Source organism: Herpailurus yagouaroundi, unplaced genomic scaffold, assembly GCF_014898765.1.
Source record: "Herpailurus yagouaroundi ecotype Mexico unplaced genomic scaffold, PumYag 166, whole genome shotgun sequence".
NCBI classification, from domain to species: domain Eukaryota; kingdom Metazoa; phylum Chordata; class Mammalia; order Carnivora; family Felidae; genus Herpailurus; species Herpailurus yagouaroundi.
In genome coordinates, this window is record NW_024412407.1 from 14,429,062 (window position 1) to 14,456,907 (window position 27,846).

At 35.8% G+C, this 27,846-nt stretch overlaps 1 protein-coding gene and 1 pseudogene across 2 annotated transcripts in view; one reads left to right on the top strand and one right to left on the bottom strand.

The window, feature by feature from the left end:
- Positions 1–2,141: 2,141 nt before the first annotated feature.
- LOC121039122 (uncharacterized) lies at positions 2,142–2,254 on the top strand (annotated as a pseudogene).
- A 119-nt stretch (positions 2,255–2,373) lies between these two features.
- The window catches only part of REDIC1 (regulator of DNA class I crossover intermediates 1), a 54,445-nt gene continuing 28,972 nt past the window's right edge, over positions 2,374–27,846 (bottom strand). For both annotated transcript variants that reach the window (XM_040488427.1, XM_040488428.1), the window contains 3 exons: positions 17,733–17,793; positions 7,423–7,505; positions 2,374–3,142 (listed from right to left, as the gene is read on the bottom strand). In XM_040488427.1, the coding sequence (XP_040344361.1) occupies positions 2,780–3,142; positions 7,423–7,505; positions 17,733–17,793 (507 nt within the window). In that variant the 3' untranslated portion in view covers positions 2,374–2,779. The remainder of the gene's footprint in view (positions 3,143–7,422; positions 7,506–17,732; positions 17,794–27,846) is intronic.

A 27,846-nucleotide genomic window follows, 5' to 3' on the forward strand; every position in this document is an offset into this window, starting at 1 on the left:
CATTAAATGGCTTCACCAAAGGAAAACCTAAGTCATATTGGATTTTAAGAAGTATGCTACAATCTATTCTACTATGTAAGATGTGTCTTTTTGATTCCGTAAATCCATATTCACTTTCCTTTCCAAATATATGCATCATCTTAAAGCACCTAAAGAATTAGCAACTGCACTGTTAGGGAACAGTCCACAAAACTACCCTTTCTTTAGGGGTTTCAAGAGCACCCTCAAATTTGATAACTTGCTTTACAAGGACTCAGTTCATTAAAAGATGTTATAGTCACGATTACAGTTTATTACAGGAAAAGAATACAGATTAAAATCAGCCTAGGGAAGAAACACATAGGACAGACTCTAGGAAAGTAATAAATGAAGAGCTTCTAGTAGACCTCTTCTGTGGAGTCATAGACTTTCCTGATATCACTGTCTGATAACATATACAGTACTGCCAACCAGGAAAGTTCACCCAAACCCTAGGGTCAGAGTCTTTACTGGGGCTACATCAGAGTGGCATGCTGACCTCAGTTTCTAAAACCTTAAGAAGTTGAGCTGAGACTGCTTTATTTAAGGTCTCATTCTAAATCATGCTGTTACTATCTAGCTTGGTCCAAGGTCCCCAGGCTAACAAAGACATTTCTATTAGGCATGCAGGACACTCCAAGGGTATAGAGATTACATCCCCAAAGCCAAGAACAAAGGGAAGACCTTCTTTTGGGCAAGTTTACATTCTTTACTACACTGTACCTTACCCTCTTCTATGTGCGGTCACTGCACTAAAAAGCCCTGACATTCCTTTTTACCTTACTGAGCTGAACTGCCACATTATGATATTGACAAAAATGTAACTACATGTAGATTTTTGTAATTAAGGTGCTTTCAATACTGCTAGACTTTGATTAGCATAGTACTTGGGAAAAATTCATTTATTTGATACTTGAAACCAAGCTAAGATTCACAGCTCAATCTTATTCTAGTATCACAGGTAGAAGGTCTTCTTTTTCTATATTGGTCTTCATTGCTGGGTCATATTTTGCAAAATACTGCTCAGGATAACCAATCCATGACAGAATACTTTGTTTAAAATCACAATGAAAATCTGGCTTTTGAAATACTATCAGTATACATCAGATCATTATATTCCCCTTCCAGAAGAGGATTACTGTACCTTAAGAAAATTACTCAGGGGCGCCTGGGTGGCGCAGTCGGTTAAGCGTCCGACTTCAGCCAGGTCACGATCTCGCGGTCCGTGAGTTCGAGCCCCGCGTCAGGCTCTGGGCTGATGGCTCGGAGCCTGGAGCCTGTTTCCGATTCTGTGTCTCCCTCTGTCTCTGCCCCTCCCCCATTCATGCTCTGTCTCTCTCTGTCCCAAAAATAAATAAACGTTGAAAAAAAAAAAATAAAAATAAAAAAATAAAAAAAATAAAAAAAAAAAAAAAGAAAATTACTCAGGAGCTCTTTGAGCTTCCCGAGCCTGCAAAAATAACTTTCTAAAACTAGCTAAAAACTGAAGACTGCTACCTTTTAAAAATCAGTGTTTAAACACTGTTAGTGTTTCTAAATCATTATGCTTTAGATCACTCCTACTGCACAAAATACTGATTTGATATGTGTGCATGTAACAATGGAATATCTCATCATCCTTTTCTTTAGAGGCACAGAAACTCCTAACTACATTTTTGGTTCAGTTACATATCATCAAGTCCTGTGCTGTATAATTTGTAATACATCCATACAAATGGTTGATTTCAGAGTATAAACATTTAAAATCTTGACAAAAAAAAAAATGTTATATTGGGAACAAAGACTGTATTTTATAAATGAGAAATTCTGATATAATATTTTTGAAAAGAATTTTAGCAATATTAAAATTAGTAAACATATATTACTTTTTCTAATGTTGAAGATTTCTTTTAGAAAAGCATTGACATATTTTTATAGCTTAAAGAGAAAAACATTCTCCTTTGAATACAAGCACCAACAAAAACCATTATCCAAACAAAACAGAAAATATATTTTGTCTAAAAATGCCAGAATTTTTAAATTAGGGCATAATATTTAATGTAAGCAGTTAGAAAATATATTTCATCTAAAAATGAATGCCAGAATTTTAATGAGGGTATAATATTTAATATAAGTAGCTAACAGTGCTTGCTTCAGCAGCACATATACTACAATTGAAACAACACAGAGAAAACTAGCAAAGCCCTATATAAGGATGATACGCAAATTTGTAATACGAGCAGCTAACAAAATTCTTATGGGACTACAAAACATATTTGACACTGTTTAGCATTATTTTCTGTCTTAAAATCTTAGAACATTTTTGCTAACAGATGCAACTGCACTAAATTTTAAAATAAAGAAAACACAGCAGGAGGCAATTAAACATACTTTATCCATAAATAGATCATAATAATCACCATGAGAATTATAGACAGTAAATTTACATACGTATTTTTCCAAAAATTTGAAGATATAATATGTGTATCTTGAAGATTAGCTACATATGTGTTTAAAGAAATATCTATGTAAAATTAATGTATACATTAAAATTAAAATGTTTTAAAACAAGCCATAAATACTTTTACCTTGTGCTTGGCTACATATTCTCATTCCTTATTACGTTAATGAAATTCTGAACATTAAGTAAAATGCTAAGACTCAGGCTGAAATTTTAGAATATCAGTCGTTCTTAAGGATTTCCTGCCCTCCAGTGGTATCTGCCTCAATATTTTCACTGCACCTTTCAACATTACAAAGACATATTGCTTCTACATTTACATTATGAAATTATATCACACTGTATGGCAGCATCTAATTTTTTTTCCATTACAGGTTCACTGTCTGTCTGGACCCACACATCACATCTTGCAACCTGTAGAATGCAGTTATTACTGGTTATATTCTGCGAATTGTGTGCTGAATTACACTGAGACTGTGGAAACTGATCTGTATTATCTTTCATTGAGAGGTGGTGAAGATTCTCATTTTGTTCATGAATTTTGGCATTGTTTTTAATAATCCCATCACATGGAGGTTTTGGCATCCTTTCTGGATAAAAATTACTAGTTATTTGTTTGGTTCTGATGGCTCTCCTATTTGATTCTTCAACGTGCTGCAATATTTTATCTTCTTCTTCAGATAGCTAAAAGAAATTCAGTAATTTTGCTGTAAATTTTTGCTTAAATTTCTAAAAATCATTCAATCACTTCAAAGCATTCTAAAATTCACACTATAGAAAAATTAAAATATAGAAAATATTGGCAGGCTGCAATTCAAAGCTGGCACACCAACAAATAGTCTTCAAACATTAATCCACTGCTTCCAGAGATTCCTCAAAAAATTAAAACTAGAACTACCATATGATTCAGTAGTGCTACTACTGGGCATTTAATCAAAGAATACAAAAACACTAATTCAAAAAGATATGTGCAGCCCTATGTTTATTGCAGCATTATTTACAATAGCAAAATTATGGAAGCAGCCCAATCGAAGTGTCCATCAGTAGATGAACAGATAAAGAAGATGTGGTATATATATATACAATGGAATACTATTCCACCAGGAAAAAAACAAAACCTTGCCATTTGCAACAACATGGAGGGACCCAGAGACTATAATGCTAAGTGAAATAAATCAGAGAAAGATAAATGCCGTATGATTTCACTCATAAGTGGAATTTAAGAAACAAAAAAATTGGGGCGCCTGGGTGGCTCAGTCGGTTAAGCGTCCGACTTCAGCCAAGTCACGATCTCGCGGTCCGTGAGTTCGAGCCCCGCGACGGGCTCTGGGCTGGTGGGTCGGAGCCTGGAGCCTGTTTCCGATTCTGTGTCTCCCTCTCTCTCTGCCCCTCCCCCGTTCATGCTCTGTCTCTCTCTCTGTCCCAAAAATAAATAAAAACGTTGAAAAAAAAATTAAAAAAAAAAAAAAAGAAACAAAAAAATTGAACAAAGAAAAAGGAGACAAGCCAAAAACAAATGCTTAACTATAGAGATCTGATGGTTATCAGGGGGGAATTGGGGGGGGGGGGGGATGGGTGAAATAGGTGAAGGGGAATAAGAGTACACTTATCATGATGAGCATTTAGTACTGTATAGAATTGTTGAATCTCTATTATACACCTGAAACTAACATAAGACTACATGCTAATTATACTGGTATTAAAACTTAAAAAAATAATAACCTACTGCTTCCCAGGAGGTTATGGACTTTTACAATAGCAAGAACAATAATAATCCTTGTATTAAAAATGCAGAAGAGCTAAGTAAGGAAAAGGGAATTTTGTCTGTTCTCAATCCTCATAATAGGCTACATCATCCCCCTACCATTTCACACAAAGAATTGATAAATAAATAATTCACTCATTGACTCATTAAGTTCAAAAATATCTAGATTGTATCTTTTATGGGTCCAGCTTTATGAAAAGTATAATTTAAGGAGAGTATCAGCTAATGGAAAATCAAATAAAATAGACAAAAGAAGTTAAATAAGAATAAGTATCTTAACTGTTATCTAAAAAAGTCAAATTTTAAGAACTTTTAATAGGTGTAGATTTCAATTTGCTAGTTCGAATGTTTCAACTTCATGAAAAATTTTATCTTTTTTTTTTTTGAGACAGCATGCATGCAAGCAAGGGAAGGGCAGAGAGAGAGGGAAGCAGAGGATCTGAAGCAGGCTCTGTGATGACATCATCGAGCCCAATTCAGGTGAGCTCATGATCTGAGCCAAGGTCGGGTGCTAAACCGACTGAGCTACCCAAGCACCCGTTGTTTTTGTTTTGTTTTGTTTTAGAGAAATTTATATTTTAATTACTGAACTAACAAAAATATTTTTTACTAAAATTCCAATATAAAAGTAATGACTGTTCTAGGTTTAAAAAAAAAAAAAAAAAAGCAAAGTTAACATAAAAACCCTGAAATAAGGTGTAGGCTGCAGTAGATTGGCACTAAAATAGAAAAAGTAAGCCCAAGAAATAACATTGACACTGGCTGGGCACAAATTTGAAAAAACAAGCTCAATACTTTTATTCAAGAAAATAAATATCCATTTAGCTTCTACAATGTGAGTGAAGTAGACATGGTTGCTGCCCTCTTAAAGCATACATTCTCACGGGTGGAAATAATACTAATCAAATAATCATGCATATGAATATCTAATTATAAATCAAGAAAAGCCTTATGAAGAACAAGTATGAAGCACTCTGAAAGCATAACTGAGAGACTAGTTTAGATTGAGGAGCCAACGAGGGGCTTTCAGAAGAAGTGACATATTTGAACTGAGACTTAAAGGATGAATAAGAGTAAGACAAAGGAAATAGGATCTACAAATGCCCTGAAACAGAAAAGAGACTGATAAGCTAAGAAAACGAAAAGTCAAAAAGTCAGTACATGTGAAGTGTGGTGTAAAAGGGAGAACATTAGAAGTTGGAGATGTAGCCAGAGGCCAGATTACACATGGCCTGTAGCCACCCTAAGAAGGTTAGATTCTAAAGTAAAACCTAAATCCACTGAATACTTAAACACAGAAATAACACGATTCAACTTAGGTTTTCAAAAGATCATGATGACTGCTAACAGAAGAAAGTGGGAAAGAGTCTAAGTAGAGAGATCTCGCAGGAGACCATCACAATAGTGCAAGAACAATATACTGGTACCTGAGGCTAGCATACTGACAGCAAAAGTTGAGAGAAGTAGATAAATATGCAATTTATTTTGGAGATAGAACTGAGTGGATGAAGTGATGGAAACAATGTGGTTAAAAAAAATGATGAGCCAGAAAGAAATGGCAAAGTTAACTAAGTTTCTGGCGTGAGCAACTGAGTGGATAAAAAAGGTATCTACTAATATGGGAATTATCAATAAAACTGATCTGGGGCAAAGACCTGTGGGTGTTCAGTTTAAGAGAAAGAAGAAAAGGAGGGGTGCCTGGGTGGCTCAGTTGTTTGAACATCTGACTCTTGATTTCGACTCAGGTCACGATCCCAGGGCTGTGGGATTGAGCCTTGCATCAGGCTCCACATTAAGTGTGGAGCCTGCTTGAGACAGGCTCGCTCTCTCTCTCTCTCTCTCTCTCTTTCACGCTCTCTCTCTTTTGCTCTCTCTTCCACTCTCTCTCTCTCCCGCTCTCTCTCTCTCTTTCGCTCCCTCTCTGCCCTTCTCCCCTTCTTGCTTGCATGCTCTCTCTCAAATAAAAATATAAATGTTTCAAAAATAAAGGGAGATGTTAGTTAAATATCCAAGAAGCTATATCAAATAGGAAACTGGACATCTCAATAAGCATCTGGGCTAAAATGACAAAGATGAAAACTGTCATGAGACAAATATTATATGTTGATGGAATACAGAACATCATCTAACATTTAGAGTATAGGTTTAGAGAAGAAAAGTGTCCTGTAGCAAAGCCTAAACTTACATTTATATAGGGAGAAGGGTGGAAAAGAAGTCATCAAAGGCTAAAGTAGAATTTATTTTTTTTTTAATATTTATTTTTGAGACAGAGAGAGACAGACCATGAACGAGGGAGGGTCAGAGAGAGGGAGACACAGAATCTGAAACAGGCTCAAGGCTCTGAGCTGTCAGCACAGAGCCCGACGCGGGGCTCGAACTCACAGACTACGAGATCACGACCTGAGGCGAAGTCAGACGCTTAACCGACTGAGCCACCCAGGCGCCCCATAAAGTAGAATTCAAAGAGGTATGAAGGAAACCCAAGATAAGTGTATTATCACAAAAGCAAAGAGAAAGAACATGTTTCAAAACAAGAAAATAACTTCTACTAATATTATTAGTTCTCATAAAATGAAAACTTAAAAATGCCCATTAAAATTGGCAAGATAGAGGCCACAGGTGTCCATCCTTAGAAAGAGCCGTTTGGACAGTGAGGCAGACGCTACAAAAAAAAAAAAAAAAAAAAAAAAGGGCAGATTAAATGAACATGGAAGAATTAATGAAGGAGAACTGCATTTAAACTGTGATTTGTGAGAAATGCAGCATTCCCACTGAGGACATAACATGAGGACATAACACTCCATTTATTCAGATTACATTCTTCAACATTTTATAGTTTTCTTCATCTAAGCCTTCAGACTTTTTCTACGTATTCTTAGTTGTTTTAGGTTTTTAATTATTGTAAGCGGGTTCTTTTAAAAAGCATTTCAAAAGAAATCCAACTTTATCCTTGATAAGAGTGGCTTTGGTAAATAATAATGAACACATCATTTTTATAAATGAATGAATGATATTTACATTTCAATTTTACATTTCTGTTTATATTTTTCTTACACTTCAAGTGTTTAATATTTTTTTCAAATTTTCATTATTTATTGACAATTTTTTAGAATGTAAAGGTAACCTATGAGAAATATAAGTAATTCTAAATTAGCAGAGCATAAATTAATAAGCAAAAAAAAAAAAAAATGTAACTTACCATTTCTGAACTAGAACTGAAGCAACTATCTGTTGGCCTTGGAGAATAACTGGTAGATTGACTACTCTGTGAAGAATCAAGATCTGAAAATAAAGATTTAATTCATGAAGAATGGTATTTATATATACAAAGTATATACATAGGCAAAATTCTTTGCCAGTAAAATACATTTAGTTAACATTCTACAGAGAGCTATAAAGTGTGTAAAAACTAGCTAAAATTTTGTATACTTGGGCAGCTTGCATTTCTGACAGTATTATGGATTTTATACTTAAAACATTTGTATCTATAAGTAAAATAAGAGTATATACATAAGGAAAGAAAGGATAATAAAGAATATTGAGTTGTTTTTTCCCAATATATGAACCATTTATTATAAACAAATAATTTAAAAAATTTTTTTAACATTTATTCATTATTGAGAGACAGAGACAGAGCATGAGCATGGGAGGGGCAGAGAGAGGGGGAGATACAGAATCTGAAGCAGGCTCCAGGCTCTGAGCTGTCAGCACAGACCCCAAGCAGGGCTCAAACTCACAAACCGCAAAATCATGACCTAAGCCGAAGTCAGACACTTAACCAACTAAGCCATCCAGGTACCCCATATAAACGAATAATTTGAAGTATCAACTGCAAGAAAGAGGAATAAGTCAAGTTTATTAAATCCCAACATGCAGATATGCGCTAATCCAGTAAATGAAGATTAATTGTACAATCAAAACTGTATGAAAAAAATCAATTCAAAGCATCCAGTATAATATTATTTCATTATCTGGTTCATTATCTGGAACCAGATAACTGCAACCAGACAACTGCAACTTGATTGCAAGTACAGTTTAAAAGTGCACCTAAGAGGCAGGTCATAACTCCCTACAATGCATAAATACTTTAAGTCAACAGTAGCTTCAACAATTCCTGTCCCTTTGTCTATGAAAATGGGTTTCCTCTCAAGAAAAGCCCAAGGAAGGGTGCGAGGGCAGCTCAGTCAGTTAAGTACCGAACTCTTGGTATTCAGCTCAGGTCATGATCTCATGGTTCATGAGTTCGAGCCTCATGTCAGGCTCTCTACTTCTATGAGTAGGGAGATAAAGTAACCAAAGTCAACAACAAGAGGGAGTAACACTCTCCAAAAAACACCTCCTGAAGGGCCAGGCCCTGGACATGTATGACCCCTCTTTAATATAGCAGTTCTCGCAGGTACAAGGCACACAGTAAGCTTTTACAACACATAAGGGACAGAAAACTAGCCAAAATGATGAAACAGAAGAATTCTCCTCAAAAGAAATTCCAGGAAGAAATGACAGCTAAAGAATTGCTCCAAACATATAAACAATATAACTGAACAAGAATTTAGAATAACAGTCTAAGATTAATTGCTGGGCTTGAAAAAAGCATAGAAGACAGCAGAGAATCTATTTCTGCAGACATTAAGGAACTAAAAAATAGTAATGGTGAATTTTAAAAATGCTATAAATGAGGTGAAAAATAAACTGGAGGCAGTGACAGTGAGAATTGAAGAGGCAAAGGGGGGAATAGGTGAAATAGAAGATAAAATTATGGAAAAAGAGGAAGCTGAGAAAGAGATAAAAAAAACTTCTGGATCATGACAGGAAAATTACAGAAGTGATTCAAGGAAATGGAATAATATCCATATCATAGGAGTTCCAGAAGAAGAAAAAGAGAGAGAAAGGGGCCAAAGGTGTACTTGAGCAAATCATAGCTGAGAATTCCTCAACCTGGGGAAGGAAACAGGCATTGAAATACAAGAGGCACAGAGAACCCCTTCAGACTTAACTTGAATCAATCTTCTGCACAACATATCATAGTGAAACTGGCAAAATAGTAGCAGACCTATCTACTGAAACTTGGCAGGTCGGAAAGGAATGGCAGGGAATCTTCAATGTGATGAACAGAAAAAATATGCAGCCAAGAACCCTTTACCCAGCAAGTCTGTCATCCAGAATAGAAGGAGATATAAACGTTTTCCCAAACAAACAAAAACTGAAGGAATTCATCCACTAAACCAGCCCTACAAGAGATCCTAAGGGGGACTCAGTGAGTGGAATGCTACAAAGATCACAAAGGACCAGAGACACCACTACAAGCATGAAACCTACAGATAACACAGTGACTCTAAACGTGTATCTTTCAATAATAACACTTAATATAAATGGACTAAATGTTCCAATCAAAAGACAGAGTATCAAAATGGATAAAAAAACAAAACAAAAAAACAACAAAAAAACAAGACCCATCTATTTTCTGTCTATAAGAGACCAATTTTAGACCTGAGGACACCTTCAAATTGAAATTGAGGGGATGGAGAACCAGCTATCATGCTACTGGAAGTCAAAAGAAAGTTGGAGTAGCCATACTTATATCAGACAAACTGGATTTTAAACTAAAGGCTGTAACAAGAGATGAAGAAGGGCATTGTATAATAATTACAAGTCAATCCATCAAGAAGGGCTAACAATAAATGTTTATGCACCAAATTTGGAAGCACCCAAATATATACAACAGTTAATCACAAACATCTTATTGGTAAGCAATCTTATTGGTAAGAATGTGGTAATTGCAGGGGACCTTAATACTCCACTTACAAAAATAGATAGATCATCTAGATGGAAAATCAATAAACAATGGCCCTGAATGATACACTGGATCAGATGGACTTGACAGATCTATTTACAACTTTTCACCCTAAAGCAGCAGAATGCATATTCTTCTCGAGTGTACATGGAACATTCTCCAAGATAGATCACATACTGGGTCACAAAACAGCTCTCAATAAGATCATACCATGGACACTTTCAGATCACAATGCTATGAAACTTGACATCAACCATAGGAAAAAGTTTGAAAAACCTTCAAATGCATGGAGGTTAAAAAACATCCTACTAAAAAAAGAATGTGTCAACAAGGCAATTAAAGAAGAAACTAAAAAATACATGGAACACATGAAAATTAAAACATAACAATCCAAACCCCTTTGGGATGCAGCAAAGGCACTCTTAAGAGGAAAATATACTGCAATCCAGGCCTAGCTCAAGAAACAAGAAAAATCCCAAATACAAAATCTAACAGCACACCTAAAGGAAATAGAAGCAGAACAACAAAGAAACCCCAAGGCCAGTAGAAGAGAAATAATAAAGATCAGAACAGAAATAAACAATAGAGAATCCAAAAAAACAATAGAACAGATCAATGAAACTAAGAGTTGGTTTTTTGAAAACAAACAAAATTGAAAACAAACCCCTAGCCAGACTTCTCAAAAAGAAAAGAGAGAGGACCCAATTAGAAAAAAAAATCATGAAGGAAAATTGATTTATCACAATCAGTCCCTCAGAAATATAAGCAATTATCAGAGAATACTATGGAAAATTATATGCCAGCCAACAGGACAACCTGGAAGAAATGGACAAATTCCTAGATACCCACAAACTACCAAAACTCAAACAGGAAGAAATACAAATTTGAACAGATCCATAACTAGTAAAGAAATTGAATCAGTTGTCAAAAATCTCCCACTGAGAACAAACTGAGGGCTGATGAGGGGTGGGAGGGAGGGGAGTGTGGGTGATGGGTATTGAAGAGGGCATCTTTTGGGATGAGCACTGGGTGTTGTATGGAAACCAATTTGACAATAAATTTCATATATTAAAAAAAAAAAAAAATCTCCCACCACATAAGAGTCCTGGACCAGATGGCTTCCCTGGGGAATTCTACCAGACATTTAAAGCAGAGATAATACCTATCCTCCTCAAGCTGTTCCAAAAAATAGAAATGGAAGGAAAATTTCCAGACTTATTCTATGAAGCCAGCATTACCTTGATTCCCAAACCAGTTAGTGACCCCAAAGAAAAGGAGAACTAAAGGCCAATATCCCTGATGAACATGGATGCAAAAATTCTCAACAAGATAGCAAATCAAATTCAACAGCATATAAAAAGAATTATTCACCATGATCAAGTGGGATTAATTCCTGGGCTGCAGGGATGGTTCAACATTTGCAAATCAATCAATGCGATACATCACATTAATAAAAGAAACAATAAGAACCATATGATCCCATCAATCGATGAAGAAAAAGCATTTGACAAAATTTAGCATCCTTTTTTAATAAAAACCCTCGAGAAAGTTGGGATAGAAGGAACATACTTAAACATCATAAAAGCCATTTATGAAAAGCCCACAGCTAATATCACCCTCAATGGGAGAAAAAACTGAGAGCTTTCCCCCTGAGATCAGGAACATGACAGGGATGTCCACTCTCACCACTTGTTTAACATAGTGTTGGAAGTTCTAGCATCAGCAATCGGACAACAAAATGAAATAAAAGACATCAAAATTGGCAAAGAAGTCTAACTTTCACTTTTGCAGACATGATACTCTACATGCAAGACCCAAAAGACTCCACCAAAAGACTCCTAGAGCTGATAACATGAATTCAGCAGAGTCACAGGGTACAAATTCAATGTACAGAAATCGGCTGCATTTTTATACATCAATAATGAAGCAAGAGAAAGACAAATAAAGAAACTGATCCCGTTCACAATTTCACCAAGAACCATAAAATACCTAGGAATAAACATAACCAAAGATGTAAAAGATCTGTATGCTGAAAACTATAGAAAGATTATGAAGGAAACTGAAGAAGACACAAAGAAATGGAAAAACATGCCATGCTCATGGGTTGTTAAAATGTCAATGTACCCAAAGCAATCTACACACTCAATGCAATCCCAACCAAAATAGCACCAGCATTCTTCTCAAAGCTAGAACAAGCAATCCTAAAATTTGTATGGAACCACAAAAGACCCCAAATAGCCAAAGTAATTTTGAAGAAGAAAACCAAAGCAGGCAGCATCACAATCCCAGACTTTAGCCTCTACTACAAAGCTGTAATCATCAAGACAGCATGGTATTGGCACAAAAACAGACACATAGACCAATGGAATAGAATAGAAACCCCAGAACTAGACCCACAAACGTATGGCCAACTCATCTTTGACAAAGCAGGAAAGAGTATCCAATGGAAAAAAAGACAGTCTCTTTAGCAAATGATACTGGGAGAACTGGACAGCAACATGAAGAACGAAACTAGACCACTTTCTTACACCATACACAAAAATAAATTCAAAATAGATGGAAGACCTAAATGTGAGACATGAAACCACCAAAATCCTAAAGGAGAATGCAGGTAACATATTTTTTTAAAGTTTTTTAAATTTATTTTGAGGTAGAGAGAGAGAGAGAGAACGAGAACAAGCAGGGTAGGGGCAGAGAGAGAATCTCAAGCAGGCTCCACACTGTCAGTTCAGAGACCTATGTGGGGCTCAAACTCATGAACCGTGAGATCATGACCTGAGCTGAAATCAAGAGTCAGATGCTTAACTGATGGAGCCACCCAGGCATCCCCAGGTTGATAGCAGCTGTAGCAACTTCTTACTACCTTACTTACCTCTTGAGGCAAGGGGAAACAAAAGCAAAAATGAACTACTGGGACTTCATCAAGACAGAAAGCTTCTGCATAGCAAACAATCAACAAAACTAAAATGCAACCTTCAGAATGGGGAGAAGATATCTGCAAATGACATATCTGATAAAGGGTTAGAATCCAAAATCTATAAAGAACTTATTAAACTAACACCCAAAAAACAATTAATCCAGTCAAGATGCAGGCAGAAGACATGAATATTTTTCCAAAGAAGACTTAAGAAATGCAACAGACGCGTGAAAAGATACTCAACGTCACTAATAATCAGGGAAATACAAATCAAAACCATGATTAGACGGGGACCTGGGTGGCTCAGTTGGTTAAGCATCTGACTTCAGCTCAGATCATGATTTCACAGTTCATGAGTTCGAGTCCTGCATTGGGGTGAGCTTGAGTCCTGCTTCAGGTGAACTCAAGGCCCTCCTTCTCTCTCTCTCTTTCTGCCCCTCAGGGGATTTTCTCTCTTTCCCATTTCTGCTCCTCACTCACTTGTGCCCTCTATCTCTCAAAAGAAAAAAAAGAAAACACTATGAGATTTCACCTCACAGCTGTCATAATGGCTAAAACTAACAACACAGGAAACAACAGGTGTTGGCAAGGATGTGGAGAAAGGGGAACTCTCTTGCACTGTTGGTGGAAATGCAAACTGGTACAACCACTCTAAAAAAGAGTATGGAGGTTATTCAAGAAGTTAAAAGTAGAACTACCCTATGATCCAGCAATTACACTACTAGTTATTTACCCAAAGTATACAAAAATACAGATTTGAATAGGGACATGCACCCTCATGTTTATAGCAGTATTATCAACAACAGCTCAATTATGGGAAGAGCACAAATATCCACTGACTGATGAATGGATAAAGAGGATGTGGTGTGTGTGTATGTGTGTGTGTGTATATATATACACATATATATGTATATATATACATATATATATATATATACATATACATATATAATGAAATATTACTCAGCCATCAGAAAGAACCAAATCTTGCCATTTGCAACAACACGCATGGAGCTAGAGTTTATGATGCTAAGTGAAATGAGTTAATCAGAGAAAGACAAATACCATGATTTCACTCACATGTAGAATTTAAGAAACAAAAGGGATGAACATAGGGGAAGGGAAGGAAATATCTAATATAAAAACAGAGAGGGAGACAAACCATAAGATTCTCTTACCTATATAGAACTGAGGATTGTTAGAGCGGAGGTGGATAGGAGGACGAGCTAAATGGGGGATGGGCATTAAGGAAGGCACTTGTAATGAGCACAGGGTGTTATATGTAAGTGATGAATCACTAATTTCTACTCCTGAAACCAGTATTACATTATATGTTAACTAACTAGAATTTAAATTTGAAACATAAAATATATGTGATAAAAAGTATGAAAATTTAAATTGGCTGATGATCAAACCACATTTATAAACAATTCGATTTATAAAAGAATGCAATTTCTATAGAAAATTCCTCTTTCACTGAGAAAAGCAACATTTTTAGTATAGTAAATAAACAGAGGTTCAAAAATAGCAAAGAGGCAACCTATAGCTCTTAAAGAAAAAAGAATTTTATAGATGTTGACTATGAAAAGAACAGTTGAGACCAGAGACAGTTATTTAATTAATAGAAATTTCTAAAACATCAAGAGATGTTTTTAAAACCAAACGTTCAGATGTGAGAAATAACTTTTGAGGATCTCATGTACAGCATGGAATAGATTTTAAGTGTCTCACCACATAGGGGTGGTATGGGTGGCTCAGTCAGTTAAGTATCTGACTTCAGCTCAGGTCATGATCTCATGGTTTATGGGTTCGAGCCCCTCCATCAGGCTCTGTGGTGACAGCTCAGAACCTGGAGCCTGCTTCAGGTTCTGTGTCTCCTTTTCTCTCTTGCCCTCCCTTGCTCACATTCCGTCTCTCTCTCAAAAATAAACATTAAAAAATTTAAAATATTAATAAATAAAATGCCCAGGGGAGCTACAGTTTAAGTATCTCACCACATACACACAAAAAGGTAACTATATGAGGTGGTAGATGTGTTAATTAACTTGATTGTGGGAATCATTTACAATGTATTTTTTTCATTGTTGAAAGAGTATACTTTCAACATGCATCTTCATTGTTTCTCTTTTTTTGCACTAATTACAAAAAATTAATGTTTATTTTTTGACAGAGACAGAGTGTGAGTGGGGCAGGGGCAGAGAGAAAGGGAGACACAGAATTCAAAGCAGGCTCCAGACTCCGAGCTGTCAGCGCAGAGCCCAACGTGGGGCTTGAACTCACAAACTGTGAAATCACAACCTGGGCTAAAGTCAGACACAAACTACTGAGCCACCCAGGTGCCCCTATACTCATTAATTTAAATGAAAATATCAAGTAACATTCATGTTGGAATGACAGCTGTTTATTAATTGCAACCGTAGCTAGTTGGCTACTGAAACAAAGATATAGCAAAATCAACAAAAGCATTCTGAGGGGCACCTGAGTGGCTCAGATAGTTGAGCACACGACTTGATTTCGGCTCAGGTCATGGTCTCATGGTTCATGAGATCAAACCCCTCACTGGGCTCCACAATGAGAGCACCAATCCAGTTTGGGATTCTCTCTCTCCCTCTCTCTCTGGCCCTCTACTTGCACGCTCTCTCTCCCTGAAATAAATAAACATTAAAAAAGAAAAAAACAAAAGAGGGGTGCCTGGGTGGCTCAGTCAGTTAAGCGTCTGACTTTAGCTCAGGTCACGATCTCGCAGTTTGAGTTCAAGTCCCGCATCAGGCTGTATACTGACAGCTCAGGCTGTATACTGCAGCCTGCTTCAGATTCTGTGTCTCCCTCTCTCTGCCCTTCCCTGCTCGTGCTCTCTCTGCCACTCAAAAATAAATAAACATTAAAAAAAGAAGAAGAAAAAAAATTGTGTGAGAATTAGCTATAATTTTTTAAAATATTTATTTACTTATTTAATCTCTACGCCCAATGTGGGGTCTGAACTCATGATCCCAAGATCAAGAGTCAAATGCTCTACCAACTGAGTCAGCCAGGTGCTCCAATACATACAATTTTTGTTTGCCAATTATACCTCAATAAAACCAGAAAAAAAAAAGTGTATCTCTCCTTTGACTCAGCAATCCCATTCCTAGGAATTACCCTAAAAATATACCTCCACAACTCAGCAACATATGCACAGAGTTTTTCATTGCAACATTATTTGTAAGAACAAGATCCTGGAAACAACCCAAACATCCATCAACAGGCATTAGCTGAATAAACTATAATCCATCCATATTATGGATTACCATATGGTCATAAACAAAGGATGAAAAAATGTCTAATATTACCATGGAGAACACTTCAGGATGTTTTATTAAATAAATTAATATATTCAATTAATTTATGAAATATCCTATGTTAAATAAAAAATCTACTATTACATTTAGAGTGAGAAAGGCAAGAACTAAGTTTCATGTGTATATGTGTGTTTATAAATTTTTAGGCTGTATTTTGGGGGAAAAAAACCTGGAATGATAAAACGTAAACCAACAAAAAGCAGCTACTCATCTGATGCAGAAGGAAATAGGGCAGCAAAGATAAGGATTGCAACCACACTAATGTGTTACATATTCTAAAGATTAAATTAATTCCAAAAGAAAAAAAGTCCATAAAGATTTCTAGGTATCCTAGTAGACCTACATATCCTGAAGAATCATTCTATCATAGAATATATAAAAAGTGCTAGAAACTTTTATCAATAAAAAGACAGCATAGAATAAAAAGACCACTCAAATCTGAAGTATTTGCTATACACAGTTAATATCTAGGGATATACACATATAGGTATATAAAAGACACATCCCATAAAGAAAGCCCAACTTAAAAGAAACACAGGCAACAAACATGAAAGGCATTTCACAGATGAAACATGGATGGCCAATCAACCTAATTAATAGAGAAATATAAATTAAAAATACAATGCAATACCAGATTGCCAACGATGAGGTACCAGACCCAGTGTTACAATATTTAACAACTAAGACTCCTACCTCTCACTAGTTGAAGTTTAAAATGGCACAATTACTTTGGAAAACATTCTGCATTACCTGGATGAGGTGAAGATGTTCATACCATATGACTACTCAGTTCTGCTTGTAAAACTATATCACAGAGGAATTTTTATACACATGTGTCAGAAGAAATGTCAAGAATTGCCAAAGCAACAATGCTTATCATATCAAAATATTCAAGACAACCTAAATAATCACAGCCAGAGGATGTATAAACAAGCTGTGGTACATTCCCAAAATAGTAGTAAACGATATAGTAGTAAACAAATAATGAAATGTACCAGAGTCAAAAGTATCAAAGTGAACAAACCTCAAAATACATTAGTGGGTGAACAACAACATCACAAAAATATGTAGAGTTGGCCTCAATTTGTAAAAAGTTCAAAACTAAGCAATGAAAAAGTCTATGTGTGATATCACAAAAAATAAATTCAGGATAATAGTTACCTCTAGGGGGCAGGATTGGAAATGCAATTGAGAAAACCTTCAAAATTTCTGATTATACATTTCTTAAGCTACAAAGTACATATATGGGTATCAGTTTCATTATTCATTAAACTGTACATATATATTATATATACTCATGTATAATATATATAATAAAAATAAGTGTAATACTAGTATATTCTAACATATCTATGAAATATTTGGTGGCATAAATCTGAAAAAAAACATTTAAAACTTAACTGATTTTCATTTAAATGTTAGTTCATTTTAAAGAATAAAATTCACTTCATAGTTATACTTACAGATTTTCTTAGATGTTGGCCTGTCTTTTAAAGAACAAGTTCCTCCTTCTTCCATCGGAATCTAGAAGAAAAACAAAATTTTAACAACTCCCAAGTATAAACAGTAATACCCCCTCATATCTCCCTCTTAATCCCACCAATTCATCTTACAGTACTTTTCCTTCACATTAATTCAACAAAGATTACTTTAATACTACAAAGAAAAATTTGCCTGTGATGAATAATAAAGTAAACAAAATTTAATAGGTTTTGAAACAGTAAGCAACAGAATAGACACTTGCTAAGAAACTTATGAGAAGTCTTGAAGTAATCATAGTAAATGCAGTTCAAAAGACAAATATATGAATGTAATTTGGAGATTTATTGTTATTCTCTAAATTTCTTAAGTTGGATATCAATTTATTTATTTTCAGGTTTCTTAAATAATAAAGGCCCTCAGAAGTATATATTTTTGTATAGAACAAACCACTGATTTTGATTTTCATCAATTTCTATGTAATTTCTTATTTTCACTTTTTTTTTCTTTTAGTCTTTTTCTCACTAAAAACCAGAATGTTTCTTAATTTCCAACAAAGTACGGGAGGTTAAGCATCTTCTGTTGTTGTTTTTGTTGTTGATTTCTAACTTAATGAATTATTAGAAAATGTGACTATGAATCTCTCCTTAGACAAATCTCTTAAACTTTCTTTATGGCTCACTACATGAATTATATTTGCAAGTGTATCATGGACTTACAAAAAAAATATACATTCTCTGATGGTAGGATAAAGTGTTTTAAGTACGATAAAGGAAATTGGATAAAGGAGAAAGCTGCTTACCAAACTGTTTCCCTCTTCTCTTAGGCACAGAGCTAGAGTACATTTCCTAGCCTCCTCTGAAGTCTGTTTGGACATGTGATTTGAATTCTGGTCATAAGCAAAAGTGGTATATGCCACTGCTACCCCTCACCCATAAAAATTTTCCCTAAAACCTCCCACTTCTCTTTCCCTTCTGCCATCTGATGTGAACATACATTTAGAAACATGAAAACCACCAGTTAATGACAGCAAAGTCCCCACCAGCTCAGGTTCCTGAATAACTTTATGCAGTAGAGCCTTTTCTCTAATCCTACTACTCAATCATTTAGAAAGTATTATATATTCAACTCTTAAATAGCATGCAAGCCCCAGACTTGCACCACACACAAGCTGAGAAAGTTATATATACACCAAGGGAAGCACATAATACCAATACCCACCTCAGATCTGTTTATAGAGGATAAATGACAGAAAAGATCATTCCAAAGAGAAAAAAACTAAATTGTTCAAAGAATTTCCCCCCATAATCCAGGCGAGCAAGACTTCACAATGCCTGCCAAGCTGGATTTCATAATTGGTATGGATCAGTAACTCAGTATTGCCTCTTCTTCTGTTTTAGAATGAATTTTCTATTGCATTTATACTGTCTTTACTCTGACACTATATATTTTATGTATATCTTCTCCTATCTTTTTTTTTTTCAAAATTTGGTTATATTCTACATGTTTCTCTCTCCAATTTAATATTCTTTGAATCTTGATTTTTAAGAAATCAGCTTCTTGGGGCACCTGGATGGCTCAGTTGGTTAAGCATTTTTTCCCCACTTCATTAGGTTTCCTGGTGTGACATGGCAAATTCTGTGAATTCTGAAGTTCTTCCATGTGTCTCCATCTCTCTAGTGATTACCTTCCTATTTTTAACAGTCATATTTAAACCTTACTCCTTTATTTAAAAAAAATTATTATGTGTATTTATTTTGAGAGAGAGACAGAATGCGAGTGGGGGAGGGGCAGAGAGAGAGGGAGACACAGAATCTGAAGCAGGCTCCAGGCTCTGAGCTGTCAGCACAGAGCCCGACACGGGGCTTGAACTCATGGATCGTGAGATCGTGACCTGAGCTGAAGTCGGCAGCTTAACTGACTGAGCCACCCAGGCACCCCATCTTTTCTTTTTTTTTAATGTTTATTTTTGAGACAGAGAGAGACAGAGCGTGAGTGGGGGAGGGGCAGAGAGAGAGGGAGAACCAGAATCTGAAGCAAGGCTCCAGTCTCTGAGCTATCAGCACAGAGCCCTGACATGGGGCTAGAACCCATGAGTGTGATATCATGACCTGAGTCGAAGTTGGACATTCAACCGACTGAGCCACTCAGACACCCCAAACCTTACTCCTTTAGAATTGGTACTAGTTCAAGGTGGCAATGGAGAATGATGCTTAACTCACCTCCTCCCACAAACACACCAAATCTACAGCTACATACAGAACAATTTCCTCTGAAAAAAACCCAAAAACTAGTTAAAAGACTCCTTCACAATGGGGGAATGTGAAAAAATCCACATGGAAACAAGTTGTGGGGTCCTGGCTGACTCAGTCACCAGAGCGTGTGACTCTTGATCTCAGGGTCATAAATTTGAGCCCCATGCTGGGTGGACAGAGTATTAAAACAAACAAACAAACAAAAAAAAAAAAAACTTAAAAAAAAAGTTGGAGAGGCTGAGGCACAATTTCACCACAAATCCTGACATGGGCTGATAGCAACCCACAATTCAGAGGGAACCCACAACTCTAAAATTCTCCCTGAAGAGCAAGTGCTTTGAACCCTACAACTAATACCTTACCTTTTAAGACCTGCACCTGACAGACAACAACAATAAAACATCAAGTTCTGTATGCCAATGGGACTTGTGTCTATGAGAATAACAAGGCTATGGAAAACTGAGCAACAGTTCTTAAGGGGCTCACACAGGCTCCCTGTAGCTACAACTCAGGGTCTACAAATGAGGCAGCCCACTGAAATACCCAAGTTTTTTGTAAAAGAAGCCTATGATCATTATATCTGCAGCCTGGGGCTTCTAATTAAACTCACATTAAAGGATCAACTTTAATCCTTTCCAGAGACATCAGAGACTGGGTGCTATCTTTGTGCTCACCCTCCGACCCACTCCAGGTAACTAGTATCTCCCAGTAAGGAGACCGTGCACATGTCTGGTGCCCTGAGTTTTGTGGCTGCTGCCCAGGGGACACCCTTGATTACTTAGCTCTGGCAGGCAACAGGTTCCAGGCTCAGACCTTGCATTTGTAGGTCCCATAGGACTGTAACAAACAGAAAAAGAGTTCTGAAACAGCTACCCCGGCAGGGGACAGGAGTGAGAGAAAGCAGAATGAAATGCAACCCCAATCTTTCTATGAAAGAGGCTTATCTAATTATCTTAAATCTTCAGCCTGAGGGGCAGGATTCTAAGTAACACACATTTGCAGGCCTACTGAAATATTCTCCCAAGACTGCAGAGCCCAGCAGGAACCACCTTCACACTCTCCTTCTGCCATTTTCCAGGCTGCAGGTACTGCCGGAAAACAATGCCAATGCACACGTAGAGCCCCAGTTTTTGCAGCTGCTGCCCAGGGGATGTCCTTTGATCATCAGCTCCGGTAACCCCTAGAGCTCTCGTAGGTCCCACAGGACTGTAACAAAGAGTTCTTAACCAGCTACCTATCCAGGGACTAATGATGAGGCAGACCAAAACATCTATTGTTCTGTGGAAGAGGCCTATTAGCTTATATTAACACCTGTAACCAGAGGGGCAAGCTTGTAATTAAACACACATCTAGGGGCCGCCTGCAATCATCTCCAGATAGCGTAGAGGCCAGCAGGTACCATCTTCAAACTCTCCCTCTGCCATGCCCTACATTGTTGGTGTCACCAAGAAAGGAACTTGTATAAACACCCAGCACCCTGTCTTTTGTGGCTGCTGCCCAGAGGACACATCCTTCGATAGGCTGGCTCTGCTGGAGAGCAGGGTTTAGGTTCACAGATCCAACAGGAATACAGCAAATAGAGAAACACTTCCTAACTGGCTATCACATCAGGGCTCAGAGCAGAGGGAACAGACAGATGCTCACCTCCAAGTCTTCCCATCAAAGAGGTAAATTTGCATACTTTAAAAAATCCAACCTGAGGGTGTGGCTTCCAATCAAACAATCTGGTTACTGACTGAGATCCTTCCCAGTGGGACACTGGCAGGTTTTAGCATACACTCAACTACTGGGAGCTACTAAAAATAAAGCAGACTACTTGGAAAATCACAAAGGTTTGAGAGACAACAAAGAGATAGGGCAGGATTTAAACAGATTTTATTTCGCACTCAAGGCCCTACCTTCGAGACTAGAAGTGTCTGTTTTATCTAACACACAGAAACCAACAAAGTCAAAGCATTTGAAGACACAGAACAGCATGTTCCAAACAAAAGAAAGAAAAAAAACAAAAAAAACAAAACAACTTCAGAAAAACCCATCAGTGAAATGAAGATAAGTGATTTATCTGGTAAGAGTTCAAAATAACAATCATCAAAATGCTCTCCCTGAGGTCAGAAGCACAATGCAAGAACTAAGAATTTCAACAAAGGAATAGAAAATATAAGAAATTACCGAACAGAAATCACAGAGCTAAGGAATACAATAACTGAAAAATGTAATAAAAGGAATAGAAAACTTGATGAAGGCAAAGGATAAGGAATTCAAAGACAGGTCAGTGGAATTTATCAAATCAGAGGAGCAACAACAAAAAGGAATTAAAAAAGTGTAAATAGTATAAGGGATTTGGGGACAATATAAAATAAACCAATATTTATATAATAGGAGCTCCAAAAGAAAAATAAGGACACAGGGACAGAAAACTTATTTGAAGAAATTATGGCCATCAACTTCCCTAACTTGGGGAATGAAACAGACATCCAGAGCCAGGAAGAACTTGGAGTTCCAAATAAGCTGAACCCAAAGAGACCCACATCAAGATACATAATTAAGTGATCAAAGATAAAGACAAGAAGAGAATTTTAAAAGCAGCAAAAGAAAAACAATTTGTTACATACAGGAAAACCCCATAAAACCATCATCAGACTTTTCAGGAGAAACTCTGCAGGCCAGAAGAGAGAGGCACAATATATTCAAAGAAAAAAAACTATCAACCAAGAATATTCTACCCAGTAAAGGTGTCCTTCAGAATAGAAGGAGAGATAAGCAAAAGCTAAAGGAGTTCATCTCCACTAGACTTGGCTTTATAAAAAATGTTAAAGGGATTTCCTTAAGCTGAAATAAAAATTATCAATTAATAACAGGAAAACATATGAAGGTATAAATTTTACTAGTAAAGGTAAAAATATACTAAATTTCAAAAAATATTGTAAAGGATAATATTGAAAAGTTAATAAAGCTAGTATGAAAGTTAAAGACAAAAGTAGTAAAAACAACAACTACAATAATTTGTCAATAAATACATAAGATGAAAAGAAGTTGTGGCATCAAAAACATAAAATGTTGGGGGGTTAGTAAAACTGTAGAGCTTAAAAAAGCATTTGAACTTAAGTTTTCATCAGCTTAAAATGGACCATTATCAGAAGTTGTTTTATATAACCCTCATGGTAACCACAAAGCAAAAGCCTATAGTAAATAAACAAGACATGAAAAGAAAAGAAACTAAGCATAACACAATAGAAAAATCATTAAATTACCAAGGAACAGAGCAAGAGAAGAAACAAAGGACTTATAAACCAACCAAAACATGAGTAAAATGGCAATAAACCCATGTCTATCAATAATGACAAATATAAATGGACTAAATTTCTCCAATCAAAAGAGACAGAGTGACCAAATGGATTAAAAAAAAAAAAAAAAAGACCCATGTATATGCTGCCTTTGAGAGACTCATTTCACACATAAGGACACACACACATACTGAAAGTGAAATGATGGAAAAAAGACATTTCATGAAAATGGAAACCAAAAGAAAACTGGAATAGATACACATATATCAGACAAAATAGACTTTAAAACAAGACTATTGTAAGAGGCAAAGAGGGTCATAGTATAATGAAACAGGGTGAATCCAAGAAGAAAATACACCTTTTGAAAATATGTATGTACCCAACATAGGAGTAGCTAAATATATAATTGTAGGGTACTTTAATACCCCATGTTCATCAATTGACAGATCCTCCAGACAGAAAATCAATAAGGAGACACTGGCTTAAATGACACTTTACATCAGATGTACTAAACAGACATATACAAAGCATTTCATCCAAAAACAATAGTGTACACATTATTTTCAAGCACATACTAAATATTTTCCATGACAGACTGTATATTAGGCCACACAACAAGTCTTATTAAGTTTACTAAGACTGAAACCACATCAAGCATGTTTTGAAACCATAATGATATGAAAATTTACAAGGAGGAAACTGGGAAATTGACAAATACATGGAGATTAGACAACATGCTCCTAAACAACCAATGGATGAAAAAATAATTTTAAAAATTTTAAGTATCTTGACACAAATAAAAATGGAAATACAAAATAACAAAACTTTTGGGATGCAGCAAAAACAGATCTAAGTGGGAAGTTTGTGGTGATAAACACCTACCTTAAGAAACAAGAAAGATCTCAAACAACCTAACTTTATATCTCAGGGAACTAACAAACTGAACCTACAGTTAGTAGAAGAAAGTAAATAACAAAGATCAGAGTAGAAATAAATGAATTAGAAACTAAAAAGACAATACAAAAGATTAATGAAACTGAGAGCTGGTTGTTTGAAAAGATAAAAAAAAAAAAAAAAATGATGAACTGTTCAGCCAGACTCAACAGGGGAAAAAAGAGAAAGGACTCAAAATCAGAAATTAAAGAGATGTTATAACTGATAACAGAGAAACACAAAAGATCATAAGAGACTACTACAAACAATGATAAATCAACAAACTGAATGACCCAGAAGAAATTAATAAAATTCCTAAAACATGCAACCTACCAAAATTGATTCATTAAGAAATCGAAAATATGAATAGCACCAGTTACTAGTAAAGAGAATGAATCAGTAATCAAAAACTCCCCAATAAGCAAAAGTCCAGGACTAATGGCTTCACTGGTGAATTCTATCAAACTAACAAACATTTAAAAAATTACTACAAATCCTTATTAAAAATCTTCAAAAAAAAAAATAATAATAAAGGAACACTTCCAAACTCATTGTATGAGTATTACCTGTTACCAAAAACAGAAAAGAACACAAGTAAAGGAATTATAGCACAATATCCCTAATGCAACATATATTTAAAAATCCTGAAAAATATTAGCAAACTGAATTTAACAATACATTAAAAGGATTATACACAATGATCAAGTGAGATTCATTCCAGGAATGTAAAGATGGTTCAACACTGAAGTATAAAAATCATATGATCATTTCAAAAGCTGCAGAAAAAGTATTTGTCAATATTTGACACTCATTCATGATTAAAACTCGCAATAAATGAGTATAGAAGGAACACACCTCAACAGAATAAAAGCCATATATGTTAAACCTGTAGCTAACATCCTACTCAACAGTGCTTAAGTTTTTCCTCCATGATCAGGAACAACACAAGGATGTCTACACTCACCACTTTTATTCAACATAACACTAAAAGTCCTAGTTAGAGCAATCAGGCAAGAAAAAGAAATAAAATGCATACAAAACAGAAAAGAACAATTAAAATTATCTTCGTTTGCAGATAAAAGGATACTACATATAGAACACACTAAACATTCCACCAAGAAACTGTTAGAAATAATAAATTTAGTAAAGTTGCAGGATACATAACATATAAAATCAATTTCATTTCTATACACTAATAATGAACTATCAGAATGAGAAATTAAAGAAACGATCCCATTTACAACTGCATCAAAAAGGATAACATACCTAAAATTTTATTTAATCACAGAGGTGAAAGATATGTACACAGAAAACTGTAAGACATTAGTGAACAGAAGACACACTAAAAAAAAGAAAGAAAAGACACAAACAAATGGAAAGATAATCCATGTTCACGATTGCAAGAATTTATCTTGTTAAACTGCCCATAGTACCCAAAGCAGATCCAATGCAATCTCTACCAAAATTCCAAGGTACTTTTCATAGAAGTAGAACAAATAATTCTAAAACTTGTATGGAACCACAAAAGACCCTAAATAACCAAAGCTTGAGGAAAAGAACAAAGCTAGAAGCATCACACTTCCCAATTTCAAACACTATTAAAAAGCTATGGTAATCAACACAGTATGGTACTGGCATAAAATAGGCATAGACCAAGAGAACATAAGAGAAATCAGAGAAGTAAATACATATATAATGGCCAACTAATTTACAACAAAGGAGCCAAGAATGTACTGTAGGGAAAGGACAGTCTCTTCAATAAATGGTGCTGGAAAACTGGATAGCTAAATGCAAGAGAATGAAAATGGACTCCTATATTACACCATACACAAAAATTAACTCAAAATGGAATAAAGACTTGAACATAAGGCCTGAAACCATAAAGTTGCTAGAAGAAAACCTAGGAGATAAGTTCCTTGACATTGATCTTGGCAATGATTTTTTGGGTTTGACACCAAAAACAAAGGTAATTAAAGCAAAACTAAACAAGTGAGGCTACATCAAACTAAAAAAAAACTTCTGCACAGCAAAGGAAACCAAAAACAAAATGAAAAGGCAACCTACAGAATGGAAGAAAATATTTGTAAACCACTTATCTAATAAGGGATTAATATCCAAAATATGTAAATAACTCCTAAATCTCAAAGCAAAAAACAATCTAATTAAACAATAGGCAGAGGAACTGAACAGACTTTTTTCCAAAGATGACCTACAGATGGTACATGTACAACAGGTACATGAAAAGGGTGCTCAATACCATGAATCATCAAGAAAATGCAAATCAAAACCACAATGAGACAGCACCTCACGCTTGTTAAAATGGCCAATACCAAAAAAACAAGAACTAACAAGTATTGGCAAGGATGTGGAGAAAAGGAAGCCTTGTGTACTGTTGGTGGGAATGTAGATTAGTCAGCTGCTATGTCAGACAGTATAGAGCATCCTCAAAAAAGAAAAACAGAACTACCATGGGATCCAGCAAATCCACTTCTAGTAATTTTTCTAAAGGAAATGTAAACACTAACTCAAAGTGATTGTCCTCACTCCCTTGCTCATTGCCATTATTTACCATAGATAAGACATACAAATGAACTAAGTGTCCATAGATGTTTGAATGGATAAAGAAGATGTGGTATACATATGCAAAGGAGTATTATTCAGCCATATTAAAGAAGAAAATCCTGCCATTTGCAACAGGGATGGAACTTGAGGGTATCATGAAGAATGAAATAAGTTAGAGAAAAACTAATACCATATGGTCTCACTTATAGCGTGCAATGTGAAAAAAATTAAAATACAAACTCAAAGAGAGGGGCCTGGGGTTGCTCATTGGTTACGTATCTGACTCTTGATCTCAGCTCAGGTCTTGATCTCAGGGTTATGAATTCAAGCCCCATGTTGGTCTCCACACTGAGCATGGAGCCTACTTAAAAAACAAAACAAAGTATAGATTCAGAGAACAGACTGGTGGTTTCAGAGGTGGGACTGGGTATGGGCAAAAAGGATGGATGAAGGCTGTCAAAAGATACAATTTCCACTTATAAAATAAATAAGCCCTGGGGATGTAATGTACAACCTGGTGATTATAATTAGTAAAACTATATAGTACATTTAAAAGTTGCTAAGACATCTTAAAAGTTCTCATAAGAAAAAACAATTTTTAAAAAAATGTTTATTTATTTTGGAGAGAGAGGGCTGGAGGGGCAGAGAGAGAGAGAGAGAGAGAGAGAGAGAGAGGGAGACAGAGAATCTGAAACAGGCACTGCACTGTTAGTACAGACCCTGATGCGGGGCTTGGACTCATAAACTGTGAGATCATGACCTGAGCTGAAGCCAGAAGTTTAACCAACTGAACCACCCTGGTGCCCCAGAAAAAACAAAATTTTTACTGTGGTATGGTAATGGATGTTAACTAGACTTATTTTGGTGATCATTTCACATTTTATACATCAAATCATGATGTATACCTGAAACTAACAAATCATTATATGTAATTAAATCTTAATTTAAAAATTATTTTTATACTCCTCCAAGACCCTGTTCTCTCCTATTCCCTTCCACATCCAACAAAAGGATCTTGGGAACACCACTTCTTCCCCATTCCCTACAATCTGCCATCCAAGATG